The 21,089-nt window shown below is 27.8% G+C and overlaps 1 protein-coding gene across 2 annotated transcripts in view; it reads left to right on the top strand.

Annotated features, from left to right (window-relative positions):
* The window catches only part of LOC117181625 (mucin-17), a 336,845-nt gene extending 318,959 nt beyond the window's left edge, over window positions 1-17,886 (top strand). For both annotated transcript variants that reach the window (XM_033374498.1, XM_033374499.1), the window contains 6 exons: window positions 632-1,038; window positions 7,716-9,752; window positions 12,754-12,876; window positions 12,962-13,128; window positions 13,319-13,533; window positions 16,950-17,886. In XM_033374498.1, the coding sequence (XP_033230389.1) occupies window positions 632-1,038; window positions 7,716-9,752; window positions 12,754-12,876; window positions 12,962-13,128; window positions 13,319-13,533; window positions 16,950-17,371 (3,371 nt within the window). In that variant the 3' untranslated portion in view covers window positions 17,372-17,886. The remainder of the gene's footprint in view (window positions 1-631; window positions 1,039-7,715; window positions 9,753-12,753; window positions 12,877-12,961; window positions 13,129-13,318; window positions 13,534-16,949) is intronic.
* Window positions 17,887-21,089: the final 3,203 nt, after the last annotated feature.

Raw genomic sequence — 21,089 nt, 5'->3', positions numbered from 1 at the left:
AATTTCATCAAAATATTATTTTAAAAAAACAGGGATAGATTACGGAAACCCGAACGTTCTAAAATCGCGTGACTTTCAAATCCGAGTGTTTAATCTCTTCCTTTTTTATTAGAAAAAATATTTAAATTGACCATACAAAAAAGATATACAAAAAACACAATATAACTGTAAAGTAACTAAAATTAAGATACAAGTTACTGCAAAAATCGTAACTTTTTAAAAGTAACAAAGTTATTCTAAAGGTTACAAATAATGTAACTTTTTAGTAACTTAGTTACTTGTAACAAGTGACTACTCAACACTGATACATATTCCGTGTCGATTGTTTTAAAATATGCGAAATATTTAAATGGCTCGGTACTATGAAAATTTATACCTGGAGACAAAATTGAAATATTTAGAAAAACCTAAAATTGTCGGATGTACCTGAAGTTCCGAACGTTCAAATGAACAATATTTTTTACTGATTATTTGGAACAATAATAATGGGTAAAATAAAAATGGGAAAATGTATTTCGTGAAATTGAATTTTCGGCAAATTCAGGTACAAAATTGTCAGGGAATTTTTTTTTCTATGATTTGAGTAGACACCCTGCATCAGCATCATATTAATGTTGATTCTTCTGAATAGATCTCGAAGGTGCAGCTTCGACATCGACACCTCAAACCCCAGGTTCTTCCGCAGGCAGTCCTCCAAAACTGACTCGTGAAAAATTGGCTGGTTTACCTCCGAGAAGAAGACTCTTCTCGAGAACGGATGAGGAAAATATGCCTACATCTGCTACCGTACCTGCACCTGCCATAGCTTCGACGGTGTCTCCTAGAGCTAGTGGACTCAGAAGCTCTTCTGAGACTTCAGTATTTGACTTCAGGGAGAGCGATTCCGAGGGCGAAATGCCTGTTTTGGAAAGACAAACCCTGGAGGAGATGAGGAGGGACCGAAAGCAGCTGTCGAAAGTACAGCCACCTGTACCGCTGAACGATGCCATGTGCATGGGAATGACGTCTTCAGCGGATCTTGTCAAGATCGAACTGAAGGTAAGTCTCTCAGAACATCTGAATATTAGAGTTCTTAAATGCCCAGGAATTTATGTTTTGGGCCAATGCTCTCGAAAATATGCTCAGTATTTAAGCTTGAAGAGAGCGTTTAAGAGAATTTAAAGCATTTATTGTTTAAACAAATATGTATCATCATTACTGCATATATTTTTACAAAAACATTCGGTAGCGAAATAAACATATAATTTTTTTAATTACAGAGTCAGGGAATGACAGAGAAAACCTGATAGAGTTAGGGAATTGTCGAAAAATTAAATTTGAAGTTAATTTTCTTATTATTATGATTGAAAATCGCAAATATTTGTTTGAAAATTAATCTCTTGGTTAAGGATTCAAACTATTTTTTTTCATACATCTTTTTTTTTGTTGGATTGAACTATTCTTTGTATTACATTAAAATCCTTTTTGGTTGAAATATTATATAATCTGGTTGACTTTTTTCCTCTCTTGACTGAATTCTTCGCCGGCTAAAAATGCAACTCTTTCGTTAAAAAGTATTTTTTGGTTGAATTCACCTGTTTCTTATTTGAAATTTAAGTATGTTTTGGTTTAAATAGCCACTATTACATTTTCGCTTAAAAAATCTTGTATTTATCGTTAAAAATTAATTTTTTTAAATGAAAATTTAAGCACGCCATTTTTTCTTAAAAATTGTTTTTAGTAAATATGTTTTGTTAAAGTTAAACTAATTTTTCAAAAAATACATTTTTTCGTTTGAAAATTCAACACTTTGGTTAGAAACTTGATTTTTTTAAATAGAATTTATCTATATGGTTGAAAATTGAACCATTTGGTAGAAAGTCCATTTTTTCGGTTGAAAATTTATATTTTTTAGTTACAAATTCAATTTATCTTTCTAAGATTAAAATTTATCTCTTTTTGGTTAAAAAATTAACTATTTTGTTGAAAATGTATCTTTTTTGTTAGAATTTGACTATTTCTTATACAAAATGAAAATCTTTTTTTGCTTGAAATATCAAACATCACGTGTTTAGTTAAAAATGTGACTAATTGCTCTTTTTGGTTAAAAATTATTTTAAAAATTCAAATCATTGTTTGAAAATTTATGTACTTTTGTAAAAATTCGTCTATTTTGGTAGACAATTCATCTTATTGATTGAAAATTGATCTTTTTGATTAAAAATTAATTTTAATTCATTTCTTTTTTGGTTGAAATCTTATTTCACTAACTGAAAAATTAAAGTATTTTATTTTTGGTGTACAATTTATCTTCTTAGTTAAAAATTGATCATTTTTGTTCAAAATTCACTTTAACTATTCCATTTTTTGTGGAAAATTGATCTTTTTTGATGGGAATGTAATCTTTTTCGTTCAAAAATGTTTTATTTTGTAGAAAAATTAACTATTCTAGTTTTTGTTAAGAATTTATTTCTTTGGCAGAACATAATATATTTAGTTGAAAATTATTTTTTTCTAAATATAAGATTCATCTTTTGGGTTGAAAATTCCACTTTTTTGTCAAAAGTTCATATTTTTTATTAAAAATTCATAAATGTGGCTAAAAATTAATTTCTTAGACTGTTAATTCGTTTGTTTTTACTTGAAAATTAATTTTTGTAATTGAAGATGTAACTACTCCATTTTTACTTGAAATTTTATGTTATTAGTTGAAAATTAATTCATTTTTCGGAAACCTCGTTTTTTTGTTCGTTAAAAATTTACTTTTCTAATTGCAAATTGAACTATTCTAGTTTTGATTGGTAAATTAATTTTTTTTTTAGTTGGAAATTTATGTATTTTATTGAAACTGTATTTTTTAAATGAAAAATTAATCTTTAATTTGGATGGGAATTCATTTTTTTGGTTGAAAAATGATTGTTTTACCTGAAAATTTAATTCCTCTATTTTTTCTTAACAAAATTATTTTCCATGCAAAAATCTATTTTGTTTGAAATTCGTTTTTTTGTTGTTAAACATTTACTTTTCTAACCTTTTAACTATTCTAATTTTGGTTGGAAATTGCTTTTTTTAGGTGAAAATTCATGTATTTTGTTGAAAACAAGTCTTTTTTGGTAGAAAATTAATCTTCTGGATTGGAAATTCATCATTTTAGTTAATTTAATTAATTAATTAATTAATTAATCATTAATTTCTTATGTTCAAAATTTATTTTTTTGATTTGAGAACTCAACTAAAAAGTGTTCAAAGTGTATTAGAAAACACATTTTTTGCATTAATATTATTAATCTTGTAGGTGTATGGTTGTTTTTATACCTAGAAGAATTGATTAATTGTGACATTTGTAGTAATAGGGTAGGTCAAAAACGCTTTTTTTGGAGGGCAATGATCCCCCCAATTTCATTCAAAAACCAAAAACAAGAAATTTTTGGAATAATTTTTTAGGGTTTAAAAAAATGTTACGGGAAAGTATGGGGAATTGTTAAGAATTATCTAACAAAGAATTTCATGTATCAAACATATGGGTTTGTCACCCCCAACACACCCTCACGAGTACCTGAAAACTACCATTAAAACAAAAAATGCCAATTCTTCATGAAATCAACATTTTGAGCACTAAATTCTGTTTTTTTTTAAAATTAAAATGATTAATATTGGTCTAATGGAATATTTATTATCATTGGTTAATTAATTCTTAATTATTTAAACAAATGGAATTTGTTTAAATATTTTTTGCGAAATTTTGCTTCCCCTTATAATTATTACTATTAGTCTAGTGGAATATTTAATAACATTTGTTCATTCATTTTTAATTGTTTAAACAAATCGAATTTGTTTAAATATTTTATTGTTTGAAAATTCGTTTTTTCACTAAAAATGATTACTATTGGTCTGGTTGAATATTTATTAGCATTATTTTATTCATTTTCAATTATTTAAACAAATTGAATTTGTTTAAATATTTTCGTTTTGATTTTTTTTAAATAAAAACTATTACTGTGGTTCTAATGGAGTATTTATTTATCAGTAATATTTAAGTCATAATTTTTATTTTAAAAAAATAAATAATCGAAGAATGTTGGAAAATATTCCACTAAAGGAATGTTAATAATTTTTAATAAAAAAAATTATTTGAACAAATTCCATTTGTTTAAAAATAAAAAATTTATGAAATAGTGTTATTAAACATTACACTAGACCACTAGTAATCATTTTTAAGGAAAAAACGAATTTTGAAAAAAATTGTTTAAACAAATTTAACTTGTTTAAATAATAAAAAATTATGAATCAATGTTAATAAATATTCCACTAGACTGACAGTAATATTTTTTAGGGGAAATAACGAATTTTCGAGAAAAAAATTATTTAAACAAGTTTTATTTGTTTATATAATTAAAAATTAATTAACTAATGATAATAAATATTCCACTTGACCAATATTAATAATTTAAAGCACAAAAAGACGACAATACAGTTTTTAAAACGTCGATATCATGAAGAATTGGTATTTTTTGTTTTAAGGGTACTTTTCAGGTACTCATGGGGGTGCCTTAAGGGTGTCAGACCCATATGTCTGATAGATGAAATTCTTCGTCGGATAATTTTCTACAGGCCCCCATTCTTTCCTGTCACATTTTTTCAAACCCTAAAAAATTATTCCAAAAACTCAGAAAAGTGATTTTTCCCCGTGCATTTTACATGGGAAACTTTAAGTCAAAACCGACACCTGTTAAAATAAAAAAATACAAAATTAGGTAATTTATTTTTTCGGATTTGGAATAAAATGGGGGGGGGGTAGTCGTTGCCCTTTAGCATGTGAACAAATTTTGCAATGCGTTTTTTGACCACCCTATTGTAGCAACCTTGAATAAGGCACTGTTTAAAGTAGTCTGGCTACTGGGAAAGCTAGTCAAAGCTACGTCCATTATTTTTTTCTGAAATTTGGAATTAAATACAAAATTTGGTCAGGATATCAAGTACTAAATTAGTTAACAAATTTGTATGCAGATCAATATAAATAAAATGTTTTTTAAACAATAATAAAATTGCAATTTAAATACTGATTTGACTCGTATCTAGCTGCATTTTTGATTCTAGGCTACATTTTCCTTAAATTAAGCTCAAATATCCTAGAAGCAAGTATAAATGAGCAGTAATTCAAATTTTGCATTAAATTTTCTGTCTGAAAAAAAGTTTTCCTAACAATATTCAACGTGTTTTAAAGGCAAAATTAACCATTTTTGGAGCCCGCGAAAGGCCTCTCCATAAGATCCCATGTTTTTTGACACGGCTTTAAACAGTGGTAATTCAAATTTTAATCTGGAAAGGGCCCCTAAAAAGGGTATTACGTAAAAGAGGACACATTTCGCCGAAAAAAAACAACTAATTTTAATGATTTTTCATCTGATCGATCCAATAGCTGGGGACTACCTTATTGTGAAGATTCCAGTTTAGAGAGCATTTTCTCGCGAAATTTAAATATTTTAAATATTATTAATAAATATAGAAAGTACGATTTTTTAAATCCTAATTCAAAATGCTTATAAATGCTCATTACATTCTCAAAGCACTCAAAGGTGGTGCATATATTCTAAGGCATATTCCTATGCTCGTGATAATTTCTTCGAGCCCTTAAGGCAGTATTCTACTTTGAAATGCTCGACAAGAAAATTATTTTTGTTAAATTTTTCTCAGATTATTGATAATGATATTGATTTAAGGTTTGTTAGGCCTAATAAACAAACTCTTGAAATACATTTAAAAAAATTTTTTAATTTATTTTATGCACTTTTTATACATAAAAACGTCAGTCAAAGTCAACTCCAAAAAAGTAGGTACGTCCGCGCTGTTGTAAAAATCTCGAGAATATGCGGTCCGAAACAAAATAATTAAACAGTTTTGGATTCAGTATGACTTTAGCAACTGGCTGAACTAGGATTTCTGATATACATGCAAAAATAACAAAATGGCGAAGAAAAAACAAACAAAAAACGAAAAAAGTGGGTTTATTTTCACAGTTTTTTGCAAAAAAAAATATAGGAAAAATGAATTTTTTTAATAATCCTAGTTCAGCCGGTTGCTGGAGTCATAATGAGTCTACAACTGGTTACTTCTTTGTTTCGGACCACCCATTCTCGAGATTTTTACATCAGCGCGGATCAACATACTTTTTGAGGAGTTGACTTTGACTGACGTTTTTATGTGTAAAAAGTGCATAAAATAAATTTAAAAAAAATTTTTTAATGTATTTCAAGAGTGTGTTTCTTAAGCCTAACAAACTCTGCATCGATATCATTATCAATAATCTCAGAAAAATTTCACAAAAATATCTTTTTTTTTTAGCGATTCAAAGTAGAATATTGCCTTAATTTCTTTAGAACACTACCGAACATATGTGATGTGATTGAAGTTCTGAAGGTTCAAATGAACGAAATTTTTTACTGATGACTTTTTAAACCAGAACAAGTGCTAAAATGTTTGTTAATTTATATTGTAAATGATTTATTATTGAAAAAAGAATTAAAATGCATAATTTAAATTGCAGTTGGAACAATATTTATGCATAAAATATAAATGTCAAAAAATATGTCATTCATTTGAACGTTCAGAACTTCAGGTACATACATATGTGCTGGAAGTTTTGAATGTTCAAATGAACGGATTTTTTTACTGATGACTTAATAAACTATAAAAATGGCTATTGTTTTTAATCTATATTGGAAATAATATATTTACTAAAAAAAAATTATAATGCATTTTTTTATTGTAGTTGGAACAATATTTATGGATAAAAGAGAATAGGGTTGTTTCCAAAGTCAGATACAATTTTTCCAATAAATGGATCTTAGAGTACATAAAATTATAATTATAAAAACGCCTATAAAATATTTTTTACGTATTGTTTACTATTTTTAATTTAATGTTGAAATATGAATTTTCTATCACGATGTCGATTGGAGGGCCCTTTTGACGTCAAAGGGGTCGGATTTCCCACCAATCACAGCTCACATGTCAGTGATTCTCAAATATATTTTTCTGTGCCGATGTTTTGTTTTGATTATGTGCACATCGAAAATAGAAGTCGCAAAATATTGTTTACAAAAAATGTCAAAGGAGGGTTTCGTTAAAAACAATATAGAAAATCTACCGAAAATAGATATATTTATGATATGTATAAAGAAGAATTCATTGAAATTTACTTAAATGTAGCTGGTTTACTGAACAATTCCTAAATATGTACGATTTTAAAATGTGTTAATAATTGCATTTACTTTTTTCCTTCAACATACTACTGACTCGTAAAAACCAAATATTGCTACAAGATAACTTTTTTTTGTTACATAATCATGAACAAATAAAGCTATCAAATCACAAAATAATCTGAATTGACAGCAGACCATGGCGTAACCTCTTCATCATGAGTTTCGCATCGTTACATTGATAGATAATTATGAGAATCTCTGAGTCACGTGACAGCCACGTGACACCAATTTGAATAGTTGTTTTACCGCCTTCAATTTTAAATAATTTTTTTTCTGTCAAACTACACAAAGGAACAAAAAAATATAACGCACCTTCCATTCAGCTAAAAATTATGTATTAAAAAATTATTTTATCTAAAATCGCGAAACAACCCTATTGAGAAACTATATATCGTTCATTGGAACGTTCAGAATGTCAGGTACATGCCAAACATAGCCAGTTGTCACCTCTAAAATATATTTTCTCTCTTGCAGGAAAATGACAAAATTACTGAAATGGATCCATTTTGGGCAGCCACATGTGATAAGTTTATGGAACAATTACGCAATGGAGACTCGGTAAAGAAGCGAGGTCGTAAGAAGAAGACTGAAACTCCCGTATTAAAGGTCGAAGATAATCTAGAACCTGGTGTCGGGGAAACTGAGTCTGAGACACTGCAGCCTGTAATAAGGCCTGAAGACATCAAGAAGGAAATTCCAGATGTAGAACCTGTCATCAAGGAAGCCCCATTAAAGAAGGAAGAGACTAGCAAAGAAGTTTCTCCCGCAGAAGTCAAGACTGAGTTGAAAGCCGAGGTTCTAGTGAAAGAAGAGGAGAAGGAAACTAAAGATGAGAAAGAAGCAAAAGAAGATAAGGAACCTAAAGACGACAAAGTGAAGGTCAAAAGCAAAGAGAAAACTAAAGGAAAGAACTCGGCTGATGACTCGGATGAATTGCCTCTGATAAAAAGAGCAAAAAAGAAGAAATCGAAAAAGGACGACAGCGATGGCGAAGAGGAAATTGTCTCTAGTAAAACTAGAGTCCGTCGAGGAAGTAGAATCAAGTTAGAATCTTCGAGCGGTAGTGAGTCCTCAAGTGAAGAGAGTGATGCTAGTACCGAATTCGGGCAAGGTTCGTCAGTCGCGGATAGATTGCGCGCTAGAAAACGAACCGGGAAGGAAAAGGTGGACAGCGAGGGTATGAAACTTCGCTCGAGAGGAAACACACCTCACAAAGGAAAGCAACAAGACAAGGAGACGAAATCTCTGAAAGGAACGCCCAATAAGTCGAAGCCTAAACCACTTTTCGGAGATGGGAGTGATTTCAGACCGGGTTGGGAGGAAGAGGTCTACGTTTATAAAAAGTCCCTGAGAATGCCCTCGCGATTAATAACCGTCTCGAAGCCCGCAAGATTCCACCGGTTATCAACATCTCTTCCCGACTTGGATCCAGGCTCGCCCGCGCTCTCTGTTTCGATGGACAGTGCTGACGTCTGTCTGAGTCGGAAGAGAGCAGACAGCGATGCGGAATCCAACTCCAGTTTCAGCATAGCGGGACTCGGAACTAAAATCGAAGATGAAGAAGCCACATCATCAACGACAGTCTCTTGTCCCACGAAACTCACAAGATACTCGAGATCGGAAAATAACTCGATTGTCGACGTTCTGGCTCAGAAGGTGGGCACCAGTAAAAAGGATGCGAGGAAAACGAAGGACAAAGTTGACAAGAGTCCGGCCAAGTTTCTTCGAAGAAGTAACAACGAGCCCGAATTACTTCCGACTCCGAGTCTCACGCCTTTGGTGTCTGAGGAGCCAAAGGTCAAGGGAAAGACGCCCGTGAAGAACAGCAAGTCTTCGTCGAAACTGGTGAAGGTTTCGGACAGTCTTCTTGGCTATTTCCGAAAAGAGACGATAAACAACTTCCGCGACACTTTCAAAAATAATCATGCGCTGCCCAATGCTTTCTCGACTGCAGTGCTGAAGAGCAGAACAAGAACGGAGACGCGAGTGTTGAAGAAACAGGCGACGATTCGCGAAGTGTTTGGCGAAGATAGGCCAGCTTCGGCTCCACCGATGAGAAATCACGGAGACACTTCGCAGGATGATGACTCGCAGAATGAGTCCCAGGTTGGTGTGGTCGAGAGATCGCGGACCCTGAAGCGGAAAGTCGTGTCTCGATGGAGAAATGCCGGACTCCTTCGTAGCAACAAGGCGATAATTAACTCGAAAAGACACCTGCTCACAGCGAAAAGACGGAAAGATTTGATGAAATCGATAGCTCATAATAAGTTGAAGCATCCGAAGGAGATAAAGAAGGAAATTGAGGATGAGGACGATGAGGAGGACGAGGACGAGGAGGCTCAGGTAGCTGAGGTGAATGAGCCGGAAGTAGATAATAATGACGATGCAGAATTGCCTAGCAAAAAGAAGTTTAGAACTGGTCGGCGGAAATTCCGCTCTGGATTCGATTATTTGAGGAAGAAGAAGAAGCCTTTGAAGAAGGACGAGGCTCTGCCGAAGGAGCGAAAGAGGGTGAGAAATATTTTTTTGATTATTTTGATGATATTTTACTTCAATTCGGTAATGGATTACAGGCCCCGCCCCCTCTTACTGTTCGCAATTTTTAGTTTCCAAAAATCTTTTTCCTATTTATTGTTTGTGGAATTGGGCAGGATGTCCGAGAACTATATTTTTAAAATTGCCTGATTAATCTTGTCATATTTTTAACGAAGAATCTTTTATACATTTTTTTACTTTTTTTCCTCAACAAAATAATTACATTTTTAATATAATAGTTGAATTTTCAACCTGATAAGACAAATTTCCGTCAAAAAAGTGTCACGATTTATATTTGAATAAAAAAGATTAAATTAATAAAAAAGAAAAAAGAATTTTTAAACCAAAAAAATGCCTTAAAATCATTGAAGTCCTAGGAAATCTTATAATACTTTTAACATGGAATCTTTTATAAACGAAATAAGACAATCTTTCAGATCAAAATTTAATTTTCTTAAATTTATTAATTTATTTTTAACGAAAAATGTATTTTTCACCTTAAAAGATGGCTTTTTAACAAAATACATGCATTTTCATCAAAATAATTAAATTTTGAACATAATAGTTGAATTTTCAACCCAAAAAGATCAATTTCCTACAGAAAAGTGCCATAGCTTATATTTCAATAAAAAAGATTCAATTCATACAAAAAAAAAAGAATTTTTAAACCAAAAAGATCGATTGAAAATATCTTGGAATCTTTTAAAATGTCATAAAATATTTAAAATATATATATAATTTCGTAAAATTAGATGAAATCTAACGATATTTCTTGAAATCCAGCACAATTAATTAAAATTAACAAAATAATTCAATTTTTATAAAAATAATTAAGTTTTGAACGTAATAGTTGAATTTCCAACAAAAAAGTGCCATAGTTTATATTTCAATAAAAAATATAAAATTCATACAAAAAAAATAATCTTTAAACCAAGAAGATCTGTTAAAAACTTCTTAAAATCTTTTAAAATGTCATAAAATATAAAAATCCTTTGAAATATTTTGAAATCCATTGAAATTTCTTAAAGCTCTTGAAAGTTCTTTAAAAGTTTTTTAAAAACCCTAAAATCTTAAGAATCCTTTGGAATATATTAAAATCATTGAAATCTCTTAAAACTTCCTTGGAATCTTTTAAAATACTCTAAAATATTATAAATTCTTTTAAATATTTTGAAATCCCTTGAAAATTTTTAAAGCTTTTGAAAATCCCTGGTAATTAGAAAAATAACCGAAAATCTTTTAAATCCTTTCAATTCTTTCAAATTATTGAAATTCATGAAAAATTTCTTGGGACCATTTGAAAAAATACCTAAAAATATTAAAAATTCCTTCAAATTATTGGAATCTTTCGAAAGTTCCTTGAAATCTTTTAACATATCCTAAAATCTTAAAGATTCCTTAAAATCTTTGGAAATATCTTCAAATATATGGTAAATATAAAAAATATATATAATTTTTAAATCTTTAAAATCCTACAAAATACCTGAATTATTGTATAAATCAATAAATTCTTTAAAATTAATTAAAATACTATAAAATTCCGTGAAATTACATGAAATCTGACGATATTTTTTAGAATCCAGCAAAATTCATTAAAATTTCATGCGAGCTTTGAAATGCCTTAAAATCATTGATGTCCTTCAAATATTTTACTTTATTTATAACACTTTTAACATAGAATCTTTTATAAGCGGAATAAAACAGTATTCAGATCAAAATTTAAATTAAAAATTTTTTTAATCTACTTAAAACAAAAAGTGTATTTTCTATTTTCTATTATAAAGAGATATTTGAATTTTGAACAAAATAATTACATTTTTAACACAATAATTTAATTTTCAACCTAAAAAGATAAATTTCCAACGAAAAAGTGTCATAGTTTATATTTCCATCAAAAAAGATGAAATTCATAAAAAAAAGAGTTTTGAAACGAAGAAAACGAAATCTGAACAAATGAAGATTTTTCACTCAATAAATAAATAAAAGTTTATGTGAATTATTGAAATTTCAAGCCAAAAGGCTCATTTTTTCTACAAAAATTGAATTTACAAAAGAACAGTTAACTTTTCAGTTAAACAATTAATTTCAAAAAAAAATATGGCTTTTCGACTAAACGGTTAAATTTTAAACTAAGACAATCTAAAAAGTCAATCTAAAAAAATTTAACAATGAATTTTCAACTAAAAATATTAACCTTCAAGAAAAAAAATTATTTCTTAAAAAGTGATTTAACCAAACCTTTCAAACAAAATAGTTGAATACTTTTTAATAATAAATAGTAAAATGGTTGAATAATTTTTAACTAAACAGATGCATTTTCATACACAAAATTATATTTCTACTAAAACAGATGTATTTTTAAATAAAAAAAATAAATTTTCAAAGGAAAATAGTTGAATTTTTTGTTAAAAAAGATTTGACTTGACTTTTCACAATCAAAATATGAATTTTCAAACAAGAGATCAATTTGTTTTTCAACACCAATATATAAACTTTAAACAAAAAGTAAATTTTCTACGAAATAGTTAAAGTTTTAATAAAATAGTAGCATTTTCAACCAAAAAGTACTGTATGACTTTAAAAAAAAAAAACAGTTTTCATCCAAAAACGATTTCAGTTTACTTATAGGCAACAAAATATGAATTTTTGAACAAAAGGTTTTACGAAAAGAGTTGAATTTTGAATCCAAAAGACAAATTTTTAACAATAAAGTTGAATTTGCTACCAAAAAGTATGTCTTCTTAATAAAATTGTTAAATTTTCAACCAAATCACAAAATGTATAACTAAAAAGATAATCATCCGGAGAAAGTTTTTTGCGAATTTACAAAAATTACGTACATAAGTGAAGGACCCGCCCCCTTTCCGTAAGAAATCGTAACAAATTGCTAGCTTTTACGTAATTTAAGTACAGTCCCATAGTTTCGGAATCAACAGGTCTTTCCGGAACTTGAATAACACCCGAAATTTAATTACAGCAAGCGGTGCCGAAGCCAAGCCCAGAGTGCGAGGCTGATATTCAAACGGAGATCAGAACCTGGGTGATCAAGAAGGGAGTGGGGGAGACGATTTTACATCGGGCAGCTAGATTGGGTTACACGGTACATTACTTCAATATTTAACAGTTTGAATTTATTTTAGAGACTGAAATAGAAGTTTAATTAACGATTGGATTCTCCCTTGCAGGATGTGGCTGCCTACTGTTTGGAAAAGCTCAACAATGTTCCAAGTCCGAAAGACAATGCAGGGTACACTCCACTTCACGAGGCGTGTGCGAAAGGTCACCTTGAAATTGCCAAACTTCTTCTCGCGTATGGAGCAAATGTCAGTGAGAGTGCCAATGGAGGAATAAGGTTAGATTCTTTAATTACATTTCGAATTTTGCGGTAGATCTTCTGCGCATGCGAACAAACGTTAAGTGGAACGTGCGGCTGCGCAGAAAAGCAGTAAGTCATTCATAGATGCGCAGTAGAGTTTATTGACACTTGTGGATGCGCAGTAGATTTTTTGAGCACATAATATCATATAAAATATTTTTGTCAGGCCTCTTCACGAAGCTGCAGAAAGCGGAGCCGCTGAACTGGTGCGACTGTTACTGTCATACGGGGCCGATCCTTTATTGGCTACTTATGCTGGACACACTCCACTGATGCTGGCTGTTGAAACCGAAGCTTACACGATTCTCGAACAGCACTTAGCTGACATCCAAGGTCGTGCATGTCAGCCCTGGTATTTCGGCGGACCAGCATCAATTTTCGGTCAGTAAATTATCATTCTCATGGTACCATTTTTTGAAAAATAATTAATCTTTTTTCCCCGTTTTCAAGAAACTTCACTTTTTCTCGCTTTTCGCATAATTGTGACATGAACGCAATAAGGAACTCCAACTATTTTTTGTTAAAAGTTCATATTTTTTAGTTAAAAAGTCTAAATTTTGCATTTTTGCTTAAGAATTCATTTTTTGGTTATAAATTTTATCATGTGGGTTGAAAATTCAACTATTGTAGTAGAAAATTTAAATAAACAAATTTTGTTTACCATTTTTTTTTGTTTCTGGACTAAAAAATCTTTCTTTGTGTATACATTTTTATTGGTTGAAAATTAAGCTTTTTTTTGTTATCCAATTAAACTCTTATAAATCTAAAATTGTCATCTAATTTCTTAAAATTTCATGTTTTTATTGAAGTTTCATCTCTTTGATTGATTTTTTTTTTAAATTAAATATTCAACTATTTGGTCGAAAACTCACGTATTTTGTTGAAAATTCGGTTTTTTTGGTCGGCAATTAATCTTATTGGTTAAAAAATGAATCTTTGGTGGAAAATTCAACTCTTGTGTTGAAAATTTATCTCCTTTAATTGAAAATTTAACTATTTGTAATTTCATCAACTTTGTTGAAAGTACGTCTGTTTGGTTTAAAATTAATCTTTTTTTAAATAATCATCTTTTTGGTTAAAAGTTGAACTATATTTTCAAAAATTCGTTTCTTTTTTGTTTAAAAATTAATTTTTTAACTGGAAATTCAACTATTCCATTTTTGGTTAATATTAAGCGTTTTTCAGTTAAAAATGTAACTATTTGATTAAAAATGTTTTGTTTTTTTTTAGTAGAAAATAATCTTCTTTCTTCCTAAATCACCTTTTTGGTTGAAAATTAAACTGATTAGTTGAATGTATAACTATTTTGTTCAAAAGTAATTTTTTTTCGTTGAACATTCATAACTTTAGTTGAAAATCGATCTCTTTGGTTAAAAATTTAACCATTTTGTTGAAAATGCATTTTTTTTCTTTAGAAAATTAATTTTTTCGTTGAAATTTTATCTGTTTTAATTGTAAATTTAACTATTTGGTTGAAAATTCGTATGTTTGATTGAAAATTAATCTACTTTTTTTAACAATATTTTTGGCTCAAAATTGAAATATTCTTTTAAAAATCTATTCCTTTCTGGTTCAAAATTTAGCTTTTTTAGTTCAAAATTCAACACTATTTTATTGAAAATTTATATTTTTTAGTTAAAAAATTAACCTAATTTGTTTAAAATTAGCTTTTTGGTTGAAAATTGAACTATTATTTTTAAAATTCGTCACTTTTTTGTTGAAAAATTCATTTTTTAACTGAAAAGTGAACTATTCCATTTCTGGTTCAAAATTTAGCTTTTTTAGTTCAAAATTCAACACTATTTGATTAAAAATTTATATTTTTTAATTGAAAATTAACCTAATTTGTTTTAAAATTATCATTCTGGTTGACAATTGAACAATTATTTCAAAAATTCATTGCTTTTCTCGTTGAAATTTTTTTTTTAATGGAAAGTGATTTATTCCATTTCTGGTTCAAAATTTAGCTTTTTTAAATTTCAACACTTTGATTAAAAATTTATATTTTTTAGTTGAATATTAATTTTATTTATTTAGTTAAAACTTCAACACTATTTTATTGAAAATTTATATTTTTTAGCTTTAAATTAACCTTATTTGATTAAAAATGATCTTTTTGGTTGAAAATTGAACTATTATTCCAAAAATTAGTTGCTTTTTTGGTTGAAAAATTAACTTTTTTAACTAAGAAGTGAACTATTCCATTTCTGGTTTAAAATTTAGCTTTTTTAGTTCAAAATTCAACACTATTTTATTAAAAATTTATACTTTTTATTTGAAAATTAACCTAATTTGTTTAAACATTATCCTTCTGTTTGAAAATTGAACTATTATTTAAAAAATTCATTGCTTTTTTCGTTGATTTTTTTTTAATTGGAAAGTGATTTATTCCATTTCTGGTTCAAAATTTAGCTTTTTTAAATTTCAACACTATTTGATTAAAAATTTATATTTTTTATTTGAATATTAATCTTATTTGTTTAGTTAAAAAATCAACCCTATTTCATTGAAAATTTATATTTTTTTAGTTGAAAATTAACCTAATTTGTTTAAAAATTATCTTTTTGGTGGAAAATTGAACTATTATTTTTAAAATTCGTCACTTTTTTGGTTGAAAAATTCCGTTTTTTTTAACTGGAAAGTGAACTATTTTATTTCTGGTTCAAAATGTAGATTTTTTACTTAAAATTTCAACACTATTTGATTAAAAATTTATATTTTTTAGTTGAATATTAATCTTATTTGTTTAGTTAAAAATTCAACACTATTTTATTAAACATTTATTTTTTTCATTTGAAAATTAACTTTATTTGTGTAAAAATGATTTTTATGGTGGAAAATTGAAGTATTATTTCAAAAAATTCGTTGCTTTTTTTGTTGGAAATTAATTTTTTTACTGGAAATTAAACTATTCTAGCATTGGTTCAAAATTTAGCTTTTTAGTTAAAAATGTAACTACTTGATTGAAGATTTATCCTTTTTAGTTGAACATTAATCTTTTTTTAAATTATCTTTTTGGTTAAAAATTTAACTATTTTGTTGAATGTTGAACTATTTTGTTCAAAACCTTTTTTTTTTATTCATCATTTGAGTTGAAAATTTATCTCTTTGGTTGAAATTTTAACCATTTTGTTTTTTTTCTTCAGAAATTTTATCGTTGTTAATTTCAACTTTTTAAAAATAAAAATTAAACTAAAATTGATCTAAATGGTTGATTATTGAACTACTTTTCTGAAAACTCGTATTTTTTTATATGAAAATTCAACAATTTTTTAGAATCTACCATTTGGTTGAAAATTATTATTTTTTTCTTAAGAATGCATCTATTTAGTTGAGGATTCAACTACTTGCTTAAAACATCGTTTTTTTTCGTTAAGTTCCACTACTTGATAATTCGTAGTTTTTTTATTAGTTTTTTTTTCTAAGTGCAACTTTAATTGTTTCACTTTCGGATGAAATTTATCACTTCTTAGTTAAAAATTCCGCTATTTGGTTGAAAATGTATGTATTTGATAGAACACTCGTCTTGTTTTCAAAAATTAATATTCTTGGTTAAAAAGTTATCTTTCTAGTTTGAAGATTCAGCTATTTGATACTATTTCCAGTTATTCTGATGAAATTTTAATTATTTTGTCCAAAATTCAATACTTTTCGGGATGAAAATCGAACTATTTTCTGAAAAAAAATCGGCTTTTAGTCTTGAAAAATGGACTAGTTGGTTGAAAATGCAACTACTAAATTTCTTCTCATCTCGATAATATAGAATTTTCGATGAACTATTGTTGATTTGTTTGCAGATCCGGAAGAATCTGGCTACAATCCTCTGGAAGATCCACCGGCCGAGTCCCCGAAGGTGGAGATGGAAGAAATAGAAATGGAAGTGAGCGACGTTAATCTTCCAGTCCTCTTCACCCTGACTAACGACCCGGACAAGTGGATTCTCCTGCAGGATTTGATGACGGCTTTGAAAATGAAGAGTCGAGATGCCCTCCTGAGACAAGTGAATCCAAAAGCGCCGACTGGTCCGCCTGCAATAGCGCATCGGGACGTCCTCAAGGAGCTGAAACTCGCGGACTTTTTGGATCAATCGAGGTGTTGTCACCTCTTGAGTGCCGGGGAAAAAATCAATGTGCGTGGCTCAAAAGTATCGTTAATTAAGTACAATGACAAGGTCAAGTCACTGCTGAATGTGGAGCGAGTTCTGATTGACATGAGGTGACAAAAGGCAATCGGGGAAAAGTCTTCCTCCAAAGACAAGCCCTCAACCTCAAATTCTGCGAGTGAGAAGCCTCCGAAGCAAATTATTGTTAAATTAGAGAACAGAATTTCGACCATTAGTCCTTCGAAACGAGAGAGGAAAGTCAAATTGCGGCAGGTCAAAAATTCGGTTGAATAGGTCAATCAAATAAGCAAAATAAGCATTTTTTTGTTTGTTTGTTTGTTTGTTTGTTCATAGACGATTAAACGTTTGTTATTGACTGATTTCTGGATGAAATCCGGCAGTTTGACTGTGATGATATTACGGAATTGACTTTTGTTGTTTTGCAAACAAAAAAATTTGTTCAGGGCTATTTGAAGATTCAGGCAAATTGTGAAAAAATTAGGGAATTTTTTCTTAGAAAATCTTGGGAATAAGTTGATAGCTTATAGGGTAATCTAGAATCTTTTAAATCCTTCAAAGAAAAATGGAAATTTTTAAAAATTACAAAAATGACAATTTAACGAATTTGAAAATTTAGAAATTCAACTATTTCGTTGGAAGTTTAATTATTGTGTTTAAAATTCGACTATTTTGTCAAAGATGATAACTGTAAATATGATTTAATTAATGATTTTTGAAAATAATTAATTAATTAAATAATTTTAACTTAATAGATTCATTTTTAAACACTTTTATTAAATTTCAAATTCTATTCAAATATTGTTTCAGTTTTTTAATATTCCATTTTGATTTATAATTTTTATAAATATCCAATTTAGAAAAGGATTTTTTTTTATTTAACCATATTTGACTGTTTATTTAAATGTATAAATCAAATATTCAAAACTGAAAAATTAAAAAATTGTTTGAAACAGAAAAACTTAAATTGTTAAAATATCAGAGAGATAAATTGTTCTCTTTTTAAAATATTGATTTTATAAGTGAAGTTTTTTACTTTTAATATATAAATCCCAATTGAAGAATTATTTATTTTAAAAAAATTTGAGAAGTTTAAGAGATATTTAGAAATATTAAAAATATTCTAAATTAATTGAAAAATGTTACAAAATGTTAAACAAAATGTAGATTTTTGAAGATTTCGAACAAAGTTTAGAGCCTTTTTAAGCATTTTAAAAGGTTTCGAAATAAAAAATTATTAATTTATGACTAGTTCAAACTAAATAATTTAAATTCTAATTTAAAAAGTGTACAGTGTAAAAAAAGTGTAATCTTTCAATTTTTAATATTTCTAATTTAAAATTAAATTTAGAGCATTGAAAATGAAAGCGTGGATTGTTTTCATCTTTGAACTGTTCAGTTTATAAAATTTAATTAAAAATGATTCAATTGAAAAGTCTTTGAAGCTTCCCGTTTATGTGTGTAAATTATTGATAGTGTGAATAAACAAATTTTAAGCTTTAATCTTAAAATATTTTAATTTAAAAAAGTTCTTTGCAGTTTAGTTTATATATATGAAAATAATTTTTTTTAGCTTAAGAGTTAAAGAGTTTTTGAACTAAAATGAGGAGTTCCCAACTCAAAAGATTAATTTTCAACAAAGTACATGAATTTTTATCAAAAAATAACATTTTTTAAACTAAAATGAGAATATTGCAAATTTTAGAAAAATAAATGTTTAACAACAACAAAAACAGAATTTTCAACAAAATAGATTTATTTCATAAAAAATTATTTTTTAACCGAAAATTAAATTTTCAGTTAAAACAATCTTTGATTTAAAAAAATGAATTTTAAACAAAATAATTCAATTTTAAACCCAAAAGCTAATTTTTTTACCAAAAAAGATACTGTTTCAATCAAATATATAAATTTTCAACTAAAAAAAGATAAGCGTTAGAAACGTTAATTTTTACCAAACAAAGAAAAAAAGAGTTTTCAGCAAAATCAATTAATTTTCAACCAAAAATATAAATTTTCGAGCAAAAATGGAATAATGACATCTTCAGTTAAAAAAATTAATTTTCAACTAAAAAGAAACGAATTTTTAGTGAAAGAAATTAATTTTTAATCGCAGTGATAAATTTATAACCAAACATATGAATTTTTAACCACATAGTGGAGTTTTCAACCCAAAAGATGAATATTCTATTTAAAAAAACATACTAATTTTTAACTAAATATATTTTTTTCAACCAAACAAATGAGTTCTTAACCAAAAATAGATAAATCTAACAAAAATGATAAATTTTATGCTAAATATAAAATACTTAAATATTCAGTTCTTAAAATAAATTTTCAACCAAAAACGAAACGAGTTTTAAACAAAATAGTTAAATTTTCAATCACAGAAATACATTTTAATTTTCAATAAAATCGAAGTCAATTTTCAAAGAAATAATATAATTTTTAAAACCAAAAAGATTAAATTTCTACCATTTTTAATAAAATACAGGTATTTTAAACTAAATATTTAAATTTTTTAATCCAAATATTTGAATTTTTAACTTAAGATGATACATTTTAAGCCAAACATGTACGAGGTAAATTTTCATTTAAAAGAAATTATTTTTCAACTAGAAAATATAATTTTCAATAAAATAATTAAATTTTGAACAAAAACCGTTACATTTTTAGTTCGAAAAACATTAATTTTAAATAGGAGAAAACTAATTTTAAACCAAAAATATCAATTTTCAATCAATCAGATGAATTTTTAAAGGAATTTTTAACAAAAAAGAGGAATTATTCATTAAATAAGCTTAAATATTCTCCCGAAAATTCTATTAATAAAATACAGGAGTTTTTAGTTAAAAGAATTAATTCTAAATAGGAAAAAAACTAATTTTTAACAAGAAAGATAAATTTTTAATCAATCAGATGAATTTTCTTCGAAAATAGAGGAATTTTTTTACAAAGTAAATGAATTTGCAACCGAATATTTGAATTTTTAATGGAGAAACATAAGTTTCAATAAAATAATTAAATTTAAAAAAATATATGAATTTTCAGGAAAATATTTTTAATCCTTAACCAAAATATAATAATTTTCAACCAAGTATTGGCGATTTTTAACAATAATAATAAAATTAACATCAATTAGAGTTTTTCTAAAATTTCCTAACTCTATCAGGTTTTCCGTGCAATTCCCTGATTTTCTGGATTTACCTGATTAGTAGCAACTCTGTAATTTAAAAAAGTATATATCTATATCGAATATATTTTCTAGAATCTAGTATCTTTTTTTAAAAAGATATGCAGTAATTGTGATATATATTTATTTAAACAATAAACACTTTAAATTCTCTTAAATGCTTAGCATAAATTCTCGGGCATTTAAGAACTCGATCCGTGACATCACCATTGTCAGACTATCCAATTTCATCTAAAATTGGTCTACTGCTAAAATAATTTTGAATTGGAAGATTTTTTTTTTTTAGACGATTTTTTAGTAGTTAAAAATTTTTTGTTTGTTTAAGAGACGGTGTAGGGGAAAAATTATGTTTCTAATTTTATTCTTTCTCGAATAATGCGTCGTAACTCGCAATATTACAAAGACGGTGCAATTCGGATTACAGGAGTAAATAGCAACTGTTACTAGAGAGTAAGAACGACGATAAACACAAAGCAGCGATCTGTGACATTATATTAGAGTATTTATTGGAGATATGCATATATAAATATGAATATATCCGTAGGATGATATTTTATTAACGCTGAAGGCTGGTTAAACGCGGATTTTAAACTAATGCTTTTAGACAGATAACTGCCGCTACGA

The sequence above is a fragment of the Belonocnema kinseyi genome, chromosome 10 (assembly GCF_010883055.1).
Source record: "Belonocnema kinseyi isolate 2016_QV_RU_SX_M_011 chromosome 10, B_treatae_v1, whole genome shotgun sequence".
NCBI classification, from domain to species: Eukaryota; Metazoa; Arthropoda; class Insecta; order Hymenoptera; family Cynipidae; genus Belonocnema; species Belonocnema kinseyi.
Note: the sequence above shows the minus strand (reverse complement) of the source record. Positions and strands in the feature narration are given on the sequence as shown.